Raw genomic sequence first — 20,026 nt, 5'->3', positions numbered from 1 at the left:
AATGAACATACTTTCCAGAAGGCCAACAATTCACTAAAAATGTTTTTTTTTAATTGGTCTTATGATGTATTCTAATTTGTTGAGATAGTGAATTGGTGGGTTTTTGTTAAATGTGAGCCAAAATCATCACAATTAAAAGAACCAAAGACTTAAACTACTTCAGTCTGTGTGAACTGAATTTATTTAATACACGAGTTTCACAATTTGAGTTGAATTACTGAAATAAATGAACTTTTCCATGACATTCTAATTTATTGAGATGCACCTGTACATTTAAACTCAGTTTTTCACAATTCTGACATTTAATCGTAGAAAACATTCCCTGTTTTAGGTCAGTTAGGATCACTACTTTATTTTAAGAATGTGAAATGTCAGAATAATAGTAGAGAGAATGATTTATTCCAGCTTTTATTTCTTTCATCACATTCCCAGTGGGTCAGAAGTTTACATACACTTTGTTAATATTTGGTTTCATTGCCTTTAAATTGTTTAACCTGGGTCAAACATTTTGGGTAGCCTCCACAAGCTTCTCACAATAAGTTGCTGGAATTTTGGCCCATTCCTCCAGACAGAACTGGTGCAACTGAGTCAGGTTTGTCGGCCTCCTTGCTCACAAACACTTTTTCAGTTCTGCCCACAAATTTTCTTTTGGATTGAGGTCAGGGCTTTGTGATGGCCACTACAGTAACTTGACTTTGTTGTCCTTAAGTCATTTTGCCTCAACTTTTGAGGTATGCTTGGGGTCATTGTCCATTTGGAAGACCCATTTGAGACAGAGCTTTAACTTCATGGCTGATGTCTTGAGATGTTGCTTCAATATATCCACATCATTTTCCTTCCTCATGATGCCATCTATTTTGTGAAGTGCACCAGTCCCTCCAGCAGCAAAGCACCCCCACAGTATGATGCTGCCACCCCCATACTTCACAGTTGGGATTGTGTTCTTCAGCTTGCAAGCCCCACCCTTTTTTCCTCCAAACATAACGATGGTCATAGTTCCTTGACCCCATGTGCAATTGCAAACTGTAGTCTGGCATTTTATGGTGGTTTTGCAGCACTGGCTTCTTCCTTGCTGAGCAGCCTTTCAGGTTATATTGATATAGGACTCGTTTCACTGTGGATATAGATACTTGTCTATCCGTTTCCTCCAGCATCTTCACAAGGTCCTTTGCTATTGTTCTGGTATTGATTTGCACTTTTCGCACCAAACTACGTTCATCTTTAGGAGACAGAATGCGGTATGATGGAAGTGTGGTCCCATGGTGTTTATACTTTTGTACTATTGTTTGTACAGATGAACGTGTTACCTTCAGGTGTTTGGAAATTGCTTTTTTCCCCTGAGGTCTTGGCTGATTTCTTTTGATTTTCATGATGTCAAGCAAAAAGGCACCGAGATTGAAGGTAGGCCTTGAAATACATCCACAGGTACGCCTCAAAATGACTCCAATTAGCCAATTATCCTTTCAGAAGCTAATTGACTAATTGCCTAAAGGATTGATATCATTTTCTGAAATTTTCCAAGCTGCTTAAAGGCACAGTTAACAGTGTATGTAAACTTCTGACCCACTGGAATTGTGATAGTCAACTAAAAGTGAAGCAATCTGTCTGTAAACAATTGTTGGAAAAATTACTCATGTCATGCACAAAGTAGATGTCCTAAACTGTAGTTTGCTAATATGAAATCTGTGGATTGGTTAAAAAATGAGTCTGAATGACTTCAACCTAAGTGTATGTAAACTTCTGACTTCAACTGAGATATATATTATTTTTATATATATATATATATATATATATATATATATATATATATATATATATATACACACGCACACACACACACATATACATACACACACACCAAAATTGTAGTTGGTACCAATACCAATGAATTTCACAGTTCTTGACATTTGAAATTAAAGACCACAGTAAACATGGATAATATGCTATTATGCTATTGAACATACTTTATTTAAAAAGTTAAATATAAATTTTAATATAAACACAATAAATAAAAACAAATGGCATGTTGCCTTAGTGTTTCTTAATTAAGGAAACACTGCTTTACGTTTTTTTTTTTTTTTTTTACTTATTCAACTATAAAGAAGCACCCTAAGTATTAAGTAATCTAAGAACACAGTGGGCTAATAACAACAAATAAATAAGTAGATGAACGATGTACAGTAAGTGATGCTGATGGAACATTTTTGAATATGGATGCAGAGGCAGTATAAACAAGCTTCAGCAAAGGTAAAGATTGGCTTCGGAAGACTTCAAATATAGCACATAATATGGACTACTTTTATCATGCTTTTTTGTCTTTGCTGGAGCTTGACAACTGCATAACGATGGCGCTTCATAACGAACATAAAAGCTTAAGATTAATGTAGATGTTTTAATTTTTTTTTTGGTGACCAATTCCTTTAAAACTTGTTTAAAATGCCACTTGTAACACCTGTTTTGGACAACAATCTCCTAATACCTGCATGAAGATTGTCTGAGTCTTGCCGCAGTACTGGCCACAGGCCTGCTCACAGTAGCCTGAATAGAGCACTAGATGGGCTGGGACGCGGGTGTATGCAACCCTTTTTTCTCCTCGCAACATCCAGATTATCACATCAGGCATGCTGTTCTGAGGCTTTGGAAAAAGAGAATAACGTTAATAAAAATTATTACTAGGGGTTTTATCAAAATGATCAGCACCTACAATACAGATCTAACCTAGCACTGGTAATGTACAGTAGAGCTATAGGTTGATTTTAATTTGTTAATTTCACTGCCCAACCCTATGAAATAAATAGTTCAAGGTAGTGGTTCTCAACTGGTGGGTCACACACAAAAATGGGTCGCTGTTCTGTTCTGATAGGGTCATGGACAGCAGGCAAGAACAATGCTAAATGCAAAAATGAAGTGCAACTAACCATGTATAATAATGCATAGTTAGGAAAGTAAAATAACAGGCTTATAAACTTTTAAAAGAGGAGAAACACTTCTTTAATATTTAAATTTTTATGTCAAAGGCCATGTGTCCAATCAAACTCTACAGTATTTTGGCACAAATTTATCAGTCACAAAACAGATTGTGCCCAGTGTTTTTTTAATGTGACAGGCTGGTAAATCACACATCTGCTGTTGGTTATGCATTTAAAAAATTGTCAGATTTTCTACAGCCTAAATGCAATGCTGTGTCGACACTTGATGCCCAATGTACTGTAAAATCTAGGTCATGAAGAAAAACCACTGGTCTAAGCAAAGAAAAACAGACAATTCAACTTTTTCCGTTGAAAGTACTGCAGCTAAACCTCTAAACAGAAGTAAACAACTGAACACACCACCACAGCCAGTTGCTTGAGCTTGTCCAACCAGCCTTCAATGATGCCTAAGCTCTTATTAACATCTTCAGCCCCTTCAAGCAAGTGTTTGGCCCCCTTCATGATGCTTTCCAGAGTGCTGTCCCGCAACTTCTTCATCTGAAGATCCAGCGTTGTGAGATTAGGCTTCCCCTCCAGATCAGGAATTTTCAAACTGAGGATATGATGGGAGCAAACATTTGGGTAGGTGACATGAAATACTTATGGGAAATTGACAGATCTTGCAGTATGTTATGCTATACTACATCGACAGTAACTGCTATGGACAGAATTAATAGAGACACTACATTAAATATTTAACATACTGTAAATGTGTTTAGCAATATTTTTTATGTTTAAATGTGTAAATATATTACTTATATACACATCCTCTACAATTATCTTTTGAATTATACTACCATTTATACATAATTTGCAATGTGCACTTAACCATAATTTATTTAAATGTTATTTTAATATTTGCACATCTGGTTAGATGTTAACAGTATTGACTGGCTCTGTATGTGTACTGTAATGACAAACGACAAAGCTGAATCTGATCAAATCTAAAAACAAAATCCAGCATGAATATTAATAAAAAAATATTAATAACTAGGGTACAATGTACAAAAACTACAACAGTTTTCCAAGCAGAAACAGCATTTTCTCATTTCGGTTCAGGCGTTCCGCTGCCTCCTTTCCAATTGGTAACCGGTTAGAACTAAATTAAAGAATGGTTAAAAACTTTCTTTTTTTAAATGACAGTAACCTGTGCTGAGGGTGGGTGATATACTAGCAGCAGTGTTTCCAGATCTCTCAAGAAAAAAGGGACCTGGTGGAGTCACGTGACGCCATGTGAGGTTCGGACGTGTAAACGGCGAGCTCCGCTTACTTTGCTAGTTTTAACACTATTAATTATTAAACCGGTGAGATTCTATACACTCTGTTCCATAACTGTTCTAGAAGGACAACAGAATTCAAAATCCTCAGGCTCTGGATACATTAAAAGACACTTATAAGCTCAAGCTGATACCCCTGGGAAGGCCGCAAGCCCGGGAGCCGATTTGGTCAGAGAAATGTGGTAAATTCGGTGAGAAATGTTGAACATGTCACCAATGTTGACAGAGGTAGTTGCTGACTTGGAAGATCTTGCTGTAAGACATCGATCGATCACTGCCATGGAGACAAAGTTCTCTGAGGTGGTTACAAGAGTGGGGGATGTCGAGAAACGGATAGATTATCTGGAGTCAGACAGGGAATTAGCTGCTAATCTGCTAGCAACAAAGGTGGATTTGGAGCGTGTCTGGTAGAAATTGGAGGACATGGAGAACTGTAGCTGGCGGAATAATGTCAGAATTCCCGAAACAGAAGAGGGTCAGGATATGGTGAAATTCCTGGATGGGCTCCTTCCGAATCTGCTTGACATAACAGGCTATAAGCTGGAAATCGAGCGAGCTCACAGGGTTCCGGCATGGCGATTTGCTGAGGGAGACAAACCCCGATCAATTCTGGCCAAATTTCTGAGATCATCCGATAAAGATCTTGCGCTGCGCAAGGAGTAAAGGCAGGCTTTTTTGGAAGAACCACAGCATATTCTTGTTCCCAGACTTTGCAAATTTGATGAGAGAAACTTGATCGATTCAAGGAATGCAAGAAACTCTTACATCAACGGAAGGTTGCTTTTGCACTGATGTTCCCGGCCAAATTGAGAATAGATACTAAGAATGGCCATAAAACATTTACATGTCCCCAGCAAGCGATATCCTTCATAAAGTCGATGGAGTCAGTTATTTTGTGGTACTCACGTTGCATCCAAATGGACCGACTCACTGAACATTCACTTGACTGTTCGAGGAACAGAGCGACTTCTTTGTTTCTTTTTGAGCTGGTTCCGCCTAGCGGCTGGAGTTTGCTTTGTGGAGTAACGCTCCTTTGGGACTGTTTTGTGGATGAATCTGCATGTTCTTTGTGCTTATGCCTCCTATTGGCTGGAGTTTGTTTTGTGGAGTATTTCCTGCAAGACATTGGAGTGATTAGGTCATTTGTTGCACTCATGTAGCAGCCGAATGGGCCGGCTCAGTGAACATTCATTTGACTGTCCGAGGATACTGAACGCCTTTTTTGTTTTTTTGTTTTTTGTTTTTTTTGCTGGTTCTGCCTAGCAGCTGGAGTTTGTTTTATAGATTATCTTTTGTTATGTAACTGTCTCACAAAAGCTGTATAGAAACACCGGACTTGAGCAATCCGCCATCAAAGTTATCGCAGGGGCTCTCGTAGGCGTGCATGGAGGGATGGACGCCAGTTGGCGCTGTCGTGCACGGGGTTAATGCCCACGTTTTTCTTTTTTCTGTTTGTTTGGTTCTGGTGGAAGTTTGGGGTTTGATTGTTGCACTAATGTTGGAATGTGGTCTTTACAATTTTGTTTTTGACCACAATTTATTTTTTCTCATCTGTCAAAATGTCAAATGTTAATGAGCGGATTGTCTCTCTCTGTGGAATGTGAATGGGTTGGGGCACCCCATAAAAAAAGGAAGGTTATTTCTCTTCTTAAGCATAAGAAATATGATAGTGTTTCTTCAAGAAACTCATCTTTCCCCACAGGAAGCTGAAAAATTTGGGAAGATATGGGATGGACATGTTTTCATTAATGCTGGCTCAAGTAAGAGCAGGGGAGTCATTATAATGATAAGCATCTATAATTCAAATGTCTCAAACAGATTAAAGATCAATTAGGAGGAGTCATTATTGTTTTAGCTGAAATTCAGGGGCAAAGTCTTATTTTGGCTAATATTTACGCACCTAATGTTGATGATCAGGGCTTTTTTATAGATCTTGAAAGGATGTTGCAAGCCGCTGGCACCCCTCATGATATAATATTGGGAGGACACTTTAATCTTTTGATGAACTCAGTCCTTGATCATAGTGAAGCAAAAGTGTGCAAGCCCCTTGGTCTTACAGATATTTGGAGACTTTTGAACCCATCTGGTAGGGACTAGACATTTTTTTCCATCAGTTCTAAGATTTATTCTAGAATAGATTTTGTATTTATTTTTTATATCTAAGTCACTCATTTCATCTGCTGTTGAATGCTTAATTGGAAACATTTTAGTCTCAGGTCATGCCCTGGTGAGTTTAGAGGTGTTGCCAAATATGGAGAAAAGGAAATCATAGTTTGTGCTTTAATGTAACTCTTTTGCATAATCCTGAATTTAAATAAATGATAAAGGCTGAAATCAGTGTTTAAAATGGAGACCAACTGGTCCTCAGTATCCTCTGTGGGCGTGGCACTTAAGGCAGTTCTTAGGGGCCGGATCATACTCATTCACCAAAAAAATCCAAAGCACAAGAACTCGTGGAGTTGGAAGGGAATATTAAAAGTGCCAAGGCAGTGGGGCCTGGGTACTCAGCGAGTAAAGACGCTGGCTACCACCCCTGGAGTCGCGACTTTGAATCCAGGGCATGCTGAGTGACTCCAACCAGGTATCCTAAGCAACCAAATTGGCTCAATTGCTAGGGAGGGTAGAGTCACATGGGGTAACCTCCTCGTGGTCCCTATAAGGTGGTTCTCGCTCTTGGTGGGGCTTGTAGTGAGTTGTGCGTGGATGACACGGAGAAGCCTCCACACACGCTATGTCTCCACGGTAATGCGCTCAAGCCATGTGATGAGATGCGCGGATTGACGGTCTCAGACACGTAGGCAACTGAGATTCGTCCTCTGCCGCCCAGATTGAGGCTACTAAGCCAGCACGAGGATTTAGAATGCATTGGGAATTGGGCATTCCAAATTGGGGAGAAAAAAAGTGCAAAGGCAGAGCTGAAGTGCCGAATGTCGTCTGATGGCCTCAGAGAATTGACTCGATTGAAATACAGATATAATACTATTTTGTCGTGGAAGGTGGAGTTTTGGCTATTCAGGGCAAAACAGTCATACTTTGAGTCGGAGGAACAAGGCAGGAAAACTTCTGGATAGATATACAAAACAGAGAGGGTCTTTTTCTACCACTCTCTCAGTGAAATCTGCTGGTGGTGAAATATTTACTTCAGCCATTGATATTAATAATGCTTTTAAAGAATTCTATTTTGATCTCTATAATTCCACATCTTTGTCTACTGATGAGGATATTAGAAACTTTGTGGAACCATTAGAACTTCCTAAACTGATGGCTGAGCAAAAAAAAAAAATCTCGATTCTGAGATAATCTTGGAGGAGCTTTGGAGGTAATTAAGGCTCCGGAGCCAGATGACTTTGCCGCTGAGTTTTTTAGATCTTATGCTACAGAACTAGCTCCACTTTTGCTAGAAGTTTATATGGAATCATTAAAGAATGGAAGGCTTCCGCCATCCATGACACAAGCCCGGATCAGTCTGATTCTTAAAAAGGACAAAGATTCAAGCGAGTGTAAGAGTTATCGTCCATTTTCCCTGATACAGTTAGACATTAAAATATTGTCCAAAATTTTGGCTAACCGATTAAGTTTAAATTTACATTGACATTTATGCATTTGGCAGACGCTTTTATCCAAAGCGACTTACAGTGCCCTTATTACAGGGACAATCCCCCTGGAGCAACCTGGAGTTAAGTGCCTTGCTCAAGGACACAATGGTGGTGGCTGTGGGAATTGAACCAACAACCTTTTGCTTACCAGTTCAGTGCTTTAGTCCACTATGCCACCACTTTTTCTCCCAATTTGGAATGCCCAATTCCCACTACTTAGTAGGTCCTCGTGGTGGCGCGGTTACTCACCACAATCCGGGTGGCGGAGGACAAGTCTCAGTTGCCTCCGCTTCTGAGACCGTCAAGCTGCGCATCTTATCACATTGTGCATGACACCGCGGAGACTCCGCATGTGGAGGCTCATGCTACTCTCCGTGTTCCACGCACAACTTACCAAGCACCCCACTAAGAGCGAGAACCACTAATCGTGCCCAAGAGGAAGTTACCCCATGTGACTCTACCCTCCCTAGCAATCGGGCCAATTTGGTTGCTTAGGAGACCATGACAATTCTTATACATATAGATCACGTGGGGTTTATTTGGGGCCGTAGTTCTTCTGATAACATTAGACATTTCATCAATATCATGTGATCACTGGCGAATGATCAGACTCCGGTCGTTGCCAACTCACTTGATACCAAAAAGGCCTTTGATATGGTAGAATGGGATTATTTTAAGATTTTGGAAATATACGGGTTCGGGAATACTTTTATTGGTTGGATTAAGTTACTTTATAGACACTCGGTAGCGGCAGTACAAATGAATGGATTAATTTCAGATTATTTTACTCTGGATAGGGGCACCCGGCAGGGTTGCCCTCTTTCCCCATAATTGTTCTGTCTTGCCCTGGAACCATTAGCAGCCGCGATAAGAAAGGAGGATGATTTTCCAAGGGTAGTGGCGGGAGGTGTGGCGCATAAGCTTTTGCTTTACGCAGATGCCATTTTATTATTCGTCTCTGACCCTACTAGATCTGTGCCTTGCCTCCACAGAATTATTAACTCCTTTTCTAAGTTCTTGGGATACAGAGTTAATTGGTGTAAATCCGAAACTTTGGCTCTGACAGCGTACTGCCCGGTAATGGCTCTTCAGCCAGGCGCCTTCCAGTGGCCAAAACAGGGTATTAAGTATTTGGGTATTTTATTCCCAGCAAATCTGTGTGATTTAGTTAAGAGTTAATTTTGACCCTTTAATAAAAAGGTTTGAGCACGATGTGGGCAGGTGGGCTTCATTACATTTATCTATGTTTGGGAATGTTAATGATATTAAAATGAATAGTATTCCAAAATTCAACTACCTGCTACAGTCTCTCCCTATAAATGTCCCCCTCTCTTATTTCAGCAATTTGATAGCATAGCGAAGTTATTCATTTGGAATGGTAAACATCCCAGATTACATTTCAGTAAACTGCTTAGGCCGATTGACAAAGGTGGACTAGGCCTACCCAAGATTTTGTTTTATTATTATGCATTTGGCTCATTGGTCGCTTCCACCTGAGTGAGCCCCTCCCTGGTTTTGTATTGAACAGGAAGTTCTTGCCCCTATTTCGCCATTGCAAAGCCTATCAAACTAATCAGAGAAGTTAAGTTATACCCTGTTATCTCGCATTTGCACTCGGTATGGCCAAAAGTGTCCAGAGTGTTTAATTCAGACATTTATTTAAATGCTGCCTCGAGCATATGGTTGAACCCAAAGTTATGTATTAATAAGTCCCCTTTCTGCTGGTCAGAGTGGCTTGTGAGGGAGGTTGCTACACTCTGTGACCTATATGAGAGTGGAGTGTTGAGATCCTTTGAAAATTTGGTTCAACATTCTGGGATTGGGGTTCTTTAGGTATTTACATCTGCGCCGCCTGCTCTGTACTATTTTTGGGAGTAGTATATTCCTAATATAAAATATTTTTTCAAAGATATATTTTCAATACATCTGGCCAACTAAACTCAATTACCAGCCAAAATCTCTCTCCTGCATGCATGTACACACTGCTTGGGTTTGTTTGGACTATATGACATCTTATGCAAATTATTTTATTTTAAACATTTAATAAATTACTTATTTTAATGATTTGTTTTATCACACATTTCTTTGCCTTGATGCATGTTGTGGATGTATGCTAAACACCTTTTAGGCAACTATATATAATTTCTATTTATACTGTACATGTACGGTTAATCCAGATACAAGGAAAAATATCAAAGCTTAAAAGTAGGCTACATTTCTCAGTTGTTTCCAAGTCCTCTCTTAATTATTGTTAGATATCATTCATTAATACAGACTTAATGCTGCTGGGTTCTAAACGAGAAGCAGATATATAATTAAATTATTATAAAAATGTTTAAATAAAATAATTCAACCTGCATAAGATGTCGTTTAGTCCAAACACGCCCAAGCAGTGTGGACTCCCGGCACGAATTAGATGTGCCCGGAAGCCTTTTCTCTAATTTTCTGTCATTATCTCTACAAGGCACTGATCCCTCTTGTTTGAACGAGCCTTGTGACGACGCAAGGGCACGTCTGCTTGTGTCTTTCAGCATGCATGTTAAGATGAGCGGAAGAAGAAATAGTTCCAGTCCTAAACAAGTATTTGCTAATATAGCCTAATCCTTTCTATTCATGTTCATGGTAACCAAATAATAACATCTAGTTTAAAAAAAAAAAAAAAAAAAAAAAAAATGTTAGGGTTAAAAAAAAAAAACTTTTGATACAACATCAGTAATGGAAGTATCGATACTTTAGGATCAATCCGCCCATCCCTACTGCACATAGCCAGATTTCACTTTATTCCCCTTTTTCTGTTATTTTAAATAAACACCTCTCCGAGGCCTGACGCCACACCCACTGTGTCTGTCTCTTGCTCACCCCGCCACATTTGATACACGTTGCAACCAGAAAAAAAAAAAAAAAAAAAAAAACTTTTAAAGAAGTGTACCATTAGCCCCATTGTGCCCTATATTGACTGTAAACTCCCCGATGTGCATCTCCCATATTTATAATAACAGACATTGTTAAGCAATACTGTGACAAGGAGGAGGGCATGGCCGGGCCGTGAGGATGCACATCCGGCGCTGAATTGTCCTAATCAGCCAGGAGGGGGATAAAGACGAGCCGGAGGTGCCAGTTCGAGAGAGAGCGAGACATACGCAGCCACAATGTGTGTCTGTGTTTTTGTTTGCTTAATTAGATTTAAGTGATTCAAGTTGACGTTGACTGTTCTGCCGGTTCTCGCCTCCTTGCCCATTGTGTGAACCCTGTTATATTGGTGCCGAAACCCGGGAAGGAGGAGGGATGCGCTGTCGTGGAGTCCTCGCCACTGCCGTCCTCCGGGAAGCGGAGGAGCCACGGCCGTCTGCCAGGGGACGGAGTCGCCACTGCCGGCTGCCAGAGGAACTGCTACTGTCCACCAGGAAGTGGAGGAGCCGTTACCATCTGCCAGGGGTTGGAGGACTCGCTGCCATCTGCCAGGGGAGGAGTGGCTGTCATCCGCCAGGGGGCGAAGGAGTGGCTGAGGACCAGGCAACTGCTTGTCCGGGGACAGGGGAGCGAGTTTTTCTCTCTCTCCTTTCTCTGTCTCTCCCCCTCGCTCTTTCCCTCTCCTCGTCTCTCCCAGGGCTCCAGAGAGGCGGGGAAGACCTGCCGGCAGAAGGACGGCCAGAAGGACAACACCTCCCCTCCAGGAAGGGAGGGGAGTACATCAAACCGGAGGTTTACCCGGCCTGAATCAGGCGGTGGAGTGCGATGAGGAGGAGGGTGTGAGGATGCACACCCAGTGCTAAATTATCCTAATCAGTTGGGAGGGGGATGAAAACAAGCTGGAGGCGCCAATTCGAGAGAGAGAAAGACACATGGCCATTATGTTTGTTTAATTTATGTAATTAAATTTACGTTGACTGTTCTGCCAGTTCCGGCCGCATCCTTGCCAATCATGTGAACCCCGTTACAAATACATGTAGTGACATTATCAAAGCTGATCTAGTTATTCACACACACACACACACACACACACACACACACACACACTAAAAGCACTGGGTTTAGGTGTCATTACCTGCTGAGATCTTCCATTAACTGTTTGATGAGCTTGAACCAGATTTCTACAAGTCTCGTTTCCGGGGTTTTGGACTGTATTGCAGTCTTTAACATAGTAAGGTTTGTTTGCTGCAAAAAAGAGAAAGTTGTGATGTGTTTATTGCACAATGGCTGAATTATTAGAATATATCCATACAAAATCACTGATCCTTGAAATATATTGGACAAAACATGTCCCACAATTATTTGGCCATTAGTTTCCACTTAAAAAGAAAAGATGGTCATTAAAGTGTTCAACACAAATGTACCATTTCATTTGATATTCTCTTTCTTTTATCAAAATGATGATATTACATTATCACTCTCTACCCCTATAAAACCACTTGTCTACAGACCAAAACTCTTCATATAGATTAAACTATATATTAGAAGATAGTTGTATGTATCTTTAAAAGGAAGCATTACTCATGTCCTGACAGATGGAAGAGGTTCATTTTTTAAATCTCTTTCATGAGGTTTTACAGCTGTGTGCCTAATTTTTGTCAACACAGTCAAATCTTTAAGGAAACATTTAGTAACAAATATTAAGTGTAAGTAATTGTGATTGTATTTTCCAATAGTATCCAGCTTCAGCTCAGAAGCACCAGAAGTTTCAAGGCAGAAGCGCCAGGGCTGCAGTCTCTGGGTGGACATGGGGTCTAAAGTCTTACGACAGCACAGTAAGTTTCCGGCCAGCAGTTGAGGCTGGATGTTTACATGGCTGAGTTATCTGTTTGTTTGGTGAAGTTTACACACTAAATGCTTGGATATGTTTTCTGTTAATGTTGTGGATGCTTATATTTGTTGTGATGCTTTAATGAATCGAACATTCCTCGGGCATATCGTGTTTACCGTTCGGATTGGCGAAGTGTTTAGTGAAGTTTGCCAGTAAAACGTTAACGAGTTTACAAATCTTCATGAGTTCTGAGTATTTCTTTCTTTTATAAAACCCTAGATATAACGATTCAGAATGAACACTCATTACCCCTGTACAAGAAATGCACACATTTTTGTTCAGATAGTGTATTTAAAATGATACTGGACATATTAAAACTGTTCCCCATGAATGTACGCTCAACTAAAGTGGTTTGTAAGCACTGATTTTTATTTGTAACAGTATTTTACTAATACAGAGATTTACTTGTTTAGCCTTCTATTTAAATGTAAATGGGCATTGGCTATTGCTCCATTATGTCTTTACTGCCAAACAAAAATAAACAACTTGGATTACTGTAAATAATTAAATATATTTCATCCCCATCATTACTGAATCCTCTGTGTTTTAACATTATTTAAAAAAAAATAATAATTATTTGCTATTTTAATCTTACCAATGTTTACTTATTGTTCAATGAGGCTAAAAAACATTTTCAGTTTAGGCTATTTATATGGGTACAGTCCATCAAGAGACTGCTTTTTAACATTAATCATGTTAAAAGATATACATTAAAGGGTTGATGAACAACAAAGCATGCAATATCCCCATAAAATGTGTTTTCTATTGCAATCAAATAAAATGTTAATATAAAAATAGCATGTCATAGTTCACACTAACTCCAGCCCTGAGAAAACGGATGTGTCAACCTGGTCACTCAAATTGTAAAAAAACAAAAAAAAAATAATAATTTTGGGGATCTTTACTCAGTTACAGCAACACCGGTAAAACTAAATGGCTACTGCATCTACTATCAAACACATGGTGAAATGAAAAATATGGTTTTGTTAAACATTTTTAAATTGTCAGCTGTCATCATCAGATTTTCTACAGTATGTGACTGTGGTGACAATTCAAAAGATGGAGCTGAAAATCATTTTGATCAATTTGAAAGCTAGATTTGTCATTATTTATAATAAATATCTGACATAACAGTAGGCTACATATTATTATTTTATATGATGTGGTTGACATCATGAGCGCTAGACAAGGCAAAAAAATTAATCCTTTATAATTCCATGGTTCATAGATTTTTAAACTTGTATACCCTGTTTTGTCCCAGGACTCAAGAATCAGTGAATTGGGGACATTTTTTTTAAAGTGTCTCACAGTACATTAAAAAAAAAAAACATGTAGATGTGACCTAAGACAGTGCATCTTAAACTCTTGGAAAAATAGCCTAAAATTCAGTTTAGTTTCATACAAACCATTCACTTACCAAACGGTCAGAAATGTACAGAATGATGTTCAGCGAGTCTAAACGGTGACTGATATCCTCCCAGAAGGAAGTGATTGCAACCACAGGTTTAGTTTCGGCCCAGGGCAGGTAGTAGTAATAATTACCTGAAAGGACCAAAGACAAGTGAGCTCAGTATCATAGCTGATTCCATCAAGCTTTGACTACATTCATTATATTTTTTAAGATCCACTGAAGTTGTTTGAGCTTAAGTCATATTTATGTAGGCCCCCCAATTAAAATGACCTCCCTCTCCCCCTTTATTCCACCCTCTTCTAAAATTAAATGGATCATTTGTGCTGTTGCACCTTTGAGAAACATCCCCATGGCATGTCAAATGAGCAACAGCTCCGAATGCTTCCTACATCTGTGCTCACACACACAGAGTTTCATGTTTGCTGTGAGGTCCAGTAAAGTTTTAAATGCCCCATCCTGATTTGTGCCCCTCAAACTGTTAAGATCAGACTTAAATCAACAGGGAATATAAACTTAAGTTGCTCGTTTCTGTGGATTATTCAGAAAAAATATGCAGAGTTGCAGGTGATACACACAGCCAGGAACAGCACAAGGTTTGATGATATTTCCCTCGTTTTACTCCTACATAATGTTAGTTAGTTCTTCTGGTGTTCAGGTAAAATTTAATGTATCCTGCTTTCTTATTACCTCACCATGACTGGGGGGGGCCAAATTTCTGATCACACAACAGGCATGTAAATTAACGTGTAAATGTGGGTGGTCATGTGTAGATGTACAGTTGCAATCAAAATTATTCAACCCCCCTGACCAGCAATACATTGTTAATGTGAATTAAAACACATCAACTAAAACCTCAGTAAACAGTCAAAGTAAGTTTTTAATACACATTTGAGTGATTTTGAGAACAATGAGTTAACCCAAATTTTAAAATAAAAAATAACTAATTCTCTCCATGAAATATTCAACCCCCAAAGTCAATCATTTGTGGAGCATCCTTAATGTATGCCTGACATTCAACAAGGATGCAGTTAATGCACAAAAGAACATTTGTCCAGCAAATAAATGTTTCAGGTAAGTGTTCAAGCTTCGGACACCTCTCTATTAGAATTTTTACACATTTCTCATGAGCAAAAGCTTCCAGCTCATTGATATTCTTTGGTTTCTGTGCTGCCACTGCTTCCTTGAAATCCCAACAAAGGTTTGCAATGGGATTTAAATGATGGACTGAAAGGGCCATTTAAGGACATTCCACGACCTATCCCTGAACCAGATTTTGGACAACTTGGATGTATCCTTGGTGTTATTGTCTAGCTGGAAAGTCCAGTGATCACCGAGCTTCAATTTACACACTGAAGGCATCACATAAGAATCCATGGTGTCAGTCACATAGTCAGGATAGCCATTTCCTGCAGCCGCAAAACACCCCCATAACAGGACTGACCCACCTCCATGCTTGACTGTGGGGACGGTGTCGTTCTTGTTATCACCTTGTCATCTTACTCCAGACGTACTGCTGACCCATGGGTCTAAAACTCATTTTCAGTTTAGTGTCATACGTCTATAAATCCTTCTTCCAGGACTCCACAGGTCTTTCCTACTTCTTTCCTATTACTTCTTGAATATTCAAGTCAACATTTCCCTTGATTAAGTTTTGCTTTCTTCTACATCCCAAGAAGGTTGCTGTTGTACCATATTTAAAGAATGTATGAATGGTGCTGCCAACTTTGTCTATTGGAAATTGAAGTGCCTTGGAAATACTTTTAGCCATGACCTTTCTTGTGTAATGAAATAATCTCCTCTATTAACTTTTGAGACAGCTTATTTTTAATTGCATTTTCTGCATAGAAATACATGTTTGCTTACAACGCTAAACTTATTTAAGTTTTAAAATGTAAGTGCCATTGCAGATTGATGACTTAATTTTGTTTTAAAACAATTACTTGTGTAGCCTTACATATTTAAGAAACAGCCACATGCTATAGGGGTTGAATAATTATGACATGGCTGTATTTAAAAAAAATCCTGCTATTTAGAAATATTAGGTTATATATTCATACTATGACTTTGAATGTGTCACTCAACTGATATAGATGTAAAGTTTAAAAATTCTGGGTCATCAGAAAAGCTCACCTTTGTAAATCCTTACTGTATTGGGGGGTTGAATAATTTCGATTGCAACTGTATACATTAGTAGATGTTCAGCAGATTCAATAATGTGTGTTTTTGGACTTCTTTTGGGGAGTTTTGAGTTGTAAGTTGATCTCTCCCTCAATGGGCTCTATTTTTGTGAATGTACAAGGCGCAGTGCTAAGTGCAATGACCGTGCTCTATGTCTCATTCAATTTTCGTGCCAGAGCAAAGCGCAAGTGGGCGTGGGTGGGAGTTTATATCTGTGGGTGTGTGCACGCAAACTGTGGGTGTATTGTATGTTAATGAAGTGGCGCAAAGTGCAATTTGCTATTTTCATGAGAAATAGATTATTGCACTAAAGATGTTTCAAAAGCAGGTCTGTTCTCAGCGCCAAATCTTAATTCAGTTCCTACATTTGCAGTTTGGAGATTCCACCAACACATTGTCATAAAGTTAATGTCCAAACTCTGAAAATATAGGGGAAAACAAAATGTTGTCCCTGACGATCAGAGTTAGGTAGCCATCTTATGAAACAAAAAATTATAAGATTTGTGTTTAATCAATAGGACATGTTTTTTTTTTCCAATTATTATTATTATTGTTTACATTTATTTTTGTATTTATGATCTAATTTGTATTGGTATTTTTTCACCTGTTGTCATAGTGTGATTTTTAGTCACTTCAAAAGGGACAGTGGAAGTTGAAAGAGGGTAGATGTTTGCATTTGGTATTGTTTTGTTGACCACTTTGTTATTTTGATTATATTTTCATTTCGTTTGAAGTGCAATTAGAATTTAGAAATATTTTTGGTTTAATTTTTCCGTGTCTCGAATATAATTTTTCAAAATCAAATCCGACTGGTAGAAGTGAAGAGCATGCCATGATTTGTGTGTCAGTAGATGAAAATGATCAATAATACTTATATTCTCTATAATTTAATGTGTAAAATCCTGACATGAATCGCATTGTCCATGTGTATAAAAGGAACATGTCACTGTCATAGAAATATGCCTGACATTCAACAAGGATGCAGTTAATGCACAAAAGAACATTTGTCCATATTTCTATTCTTCTAATTTATTTCAATACATTACCAACTTCTTATGAATGTGCTGTCTTTATTTATATCGCTGGTGCTTGAGGGAATGGACTACAGTATATAATAGGATGCATGCGGTGGAATAACTGAAGAACCACCTCAGAATTAAATTCCACTTGTCCCAGTCCCAATAGTTTGCATGCATAATTTCGCTAAACCTTTTTGCGCCTAGACTAGCGCATGCTTGCACGAAAATACCAAAACTTCATGGCCATGCACACTGACTTTGCACTTATGAATTGAAGGATAGCGCTGTGCTTAGTGCTAGCACTCTCAAAATAGGGCACTCTCTCTCAAAACATCAAAGGAATCTTATAAATGTGCATTCCAGCTCCTCACCATCAAACACAGCACAGCTGTACCGTGTGGTTGAAGCCAGAGGTTTGCATGTAAAGTCCATCTTGTTGCCGTAGTTACCAATGCTCACTTCAAACTGAATGGGCTCTCCTGGTTCCTGGATCATAGTTGCACTATGGAAAACTGCACAAAGACAGTACTTCCTTCTGCGCTGATACTTCTGTTTAAAGAAAGGAAATACCATAGCTGTAAATAAAGGCTTCATGTGAAAAACATCTTTGCATGGAAACTGAAAGAACCTCACCTGAACAACCAAGATATCATCATTAGAAATTTCTTCCACTGTCTTGTCAGCCTTTCCATCAAGTTTAGTAGAAAGTTCAACAAGAAGTCTCCCTCTGTAGGCCGCTCCTTCACCCTGCAATGATTCACAAATGTTGCCATCAATTTGGAAGGCAGAACGCTCATCTAAAGACACCTTCTGCACACTAACAGCAAGGACAGTCATTCAAGATCAACCTGAGGGTAAAGGGCATCATGTTGATGAGCAACATAACACACAAAACTGGCAAGCACTCTCTCAGTCTGGCAAGCTCGTATGTGATTGGCTGGCTTTCCACAACTTCCATGAGTAAGGGCACACTAAGTATTTTTATCAGTCCACCTGGAAACTAAGTTATCTGCCAGATACAATGAGCACTTCTGAGGAGGAACTAGTCACTGGATTTGTCAAAGTTTTCCAGGATAGTGGCATCAAATCTTTGAAAGATACTCAGAATTTTGCTCCAAATCCATATGAAACATCTTTCTTGATTTTCATCATTTTCTCAAATTCTAGTCAAATCCCTTCATATTGATATCTGCTGTGTTAGTAATGCACAAAGCAAAGAAAATGCTATTTACTAATTTCACACAACTATCATGACTTTGCCGTTTATAAATAGGGTCCAATATGAACGTTCAGAGCAAACAAACAATGAGAAAAGAGAAGAGGAGGAAGAACAAGATGAAGAAGAGTTGCAAACTGAGAAGAGGTTGATGGTAATCCTTCAAACATCCTCTCAAATTATAATTCAGCTATCTCAGCTGCTCTTGAATAGCACGCCCCCATCAAGACAAAGATGGTGCCCTCTTCTTGCTCGTTGCCTTGGTTTACTCCTGAACTGCGGGCACTGAAGTGAGTGGGTCGTCGTCTTGAACAACTCTGTAGAAGAACACTGTTCACTTCTTAGCTCTTACAGAACATCAGCTGAAGTACAGAGCAGCATTCAACACTGCATGTTCAATGTAATTTTCCTCTATCATCCAAAAAGCAAGTTGTAGACCTAGAGTCCTCTTTGCTACAGTGAACAAGCTAATTCACCCCCCCCCGGCTCAGGACTCACACAGCTCTGATGAACTTTGTGACTCATTTCTGCACTTCTTTCAAAACAAAATAGTTTCCATTTACCAAACAAACATTCACATCAACCATTTCTGAAGATCCTCTGCACGAATGTCTGTCTGAACACCCTATTCACCCTTTCTCCTCCTTCACTCCCACTACCCCATCATCAGTCAGTGATCTAATTTTACATTCCAACTCATCATCCTGTCAGCTGGACCCTGCCCCAACCTCCCTTCTTAAACGCAGTGAGTCAGTCATTTCAGCACCTATTTCGCACATAATAAACACACCTCTTGCATCTGCCATTGTTCCAACTGATCCTTTATTTTTATTTTTTTTTACCCAATTTGGAATGCCCAATTCCCAGTGCGCTTTTAAGTCCTTGTGGTTGCGTAGTGATTCGCCTCAATCCGGGTGGCGGAGGACGAATCCCAGCTGCCTCCACATCGGAGACCGTCAACCCATGCATCTTATCATGTGGCTTGTTGAGCGCGTTGCCACGGAGACATAGCACGTGTGGAGGCTTCACGCCATCCATGCATCCATGCTCAACTCACCATGCGCCCCACCGAGAACGAATCACATTATAGCGACCATGAGGAGGTTACCCCATGTGACTCTACCCTCCCTAACAACCGGGCCAATTTGGTTGCTTAGGAGACCTGGTTGGAGTCACTCAGCACGCCCTGGGATTCGAACTAGGGAACTCCAGGGGTGCGCCAACTGATCTTAAAATTGCCGCTGTTACACCAGTCCTTAAAAGGTCCCAACTTGGATCCATCTTCCCTCTGCAACTATCGTCCTATTTCTAACCTGCCTTTTATATCTAAACTTCTGGAAAAAGTTGCAGCCTCCCAGTTACAATCACATCTTGCAGCTAATAATCTCTATGACCCTTTCCATTCTGGTTTTCACCTATTCCACAGCATTGAAACTGCTCTCTTGAAGGTTATTAATGATCTCCTCCTCTCTGCTGACTCTCAGTATTTCTCAGTATTCTGATCTTGCTCAACCTGAGCTCTGCTTTTGACATTGTATGCCACAAAACACTCCTTTCCC

General features: G+C 39.5%; 1 protein-coding gene across 5 annotated transcripts in view; it reads right to left on the bottom strand.

Annotated features, from left to right (window-relative positions):
- myof (myoferlin) overlaps positions 1–20,026 on the bottom strand; it is an 81,259-nt gene that overhangs the window by 30,554 nt on the left and 30,679 nt on the right. For all 5 annotated transcript variants that reach the window (XM_051673707.1, XM_051673708.1, XM_051673709.1 and 2 more), the window contains 6 exons: positions 17,885–17,998; positions 17,623–17,800; positions 14,061–14,185; positions 11,888–11,997; positions 3,330–3,522; positions 2,480–2,635 (listed from right to left, as the gene is read on the bottom strand). In XM_051673707.1, the coding sequence (XP_051529667.1) occupies positions 2,480–2,635; positions 3,330–3,522; positions 11,888–11,997; positions 14,061–14,185; positions 17,623–17,800; positions 17,885–17,998 (876 nt within the window). The remainder of the gene's footprint in view (positions 1–2,479; positions 2,636–3,329; positions 3,523–11,887; positions 11,998–14,060; positions 14,186–17,622; positions 17,801–17,884; positions 17,999–20,026) is intronic.

This window comes from Myxocyprinus asiaticus, chromosome 36, assembly GCF_019703515.2.
Source record: "Myxocyprinus asiaticus isolate MX2 ecotype Aquarium Trade chromosome 36, UBuf_Myxa_2, whole genome shotgun sequence".
NCBI lineage: Eukaryota > Metazoa > Chordata > Actinopteri > Cypriniformes > Catostomidae > Myxocyprinus > Myxocyprinus asiaticus.
Note: the sequence above shows the minus strand (reverse complement) of the source record. Positions and strands in the feature narration are given on the sequence as shown.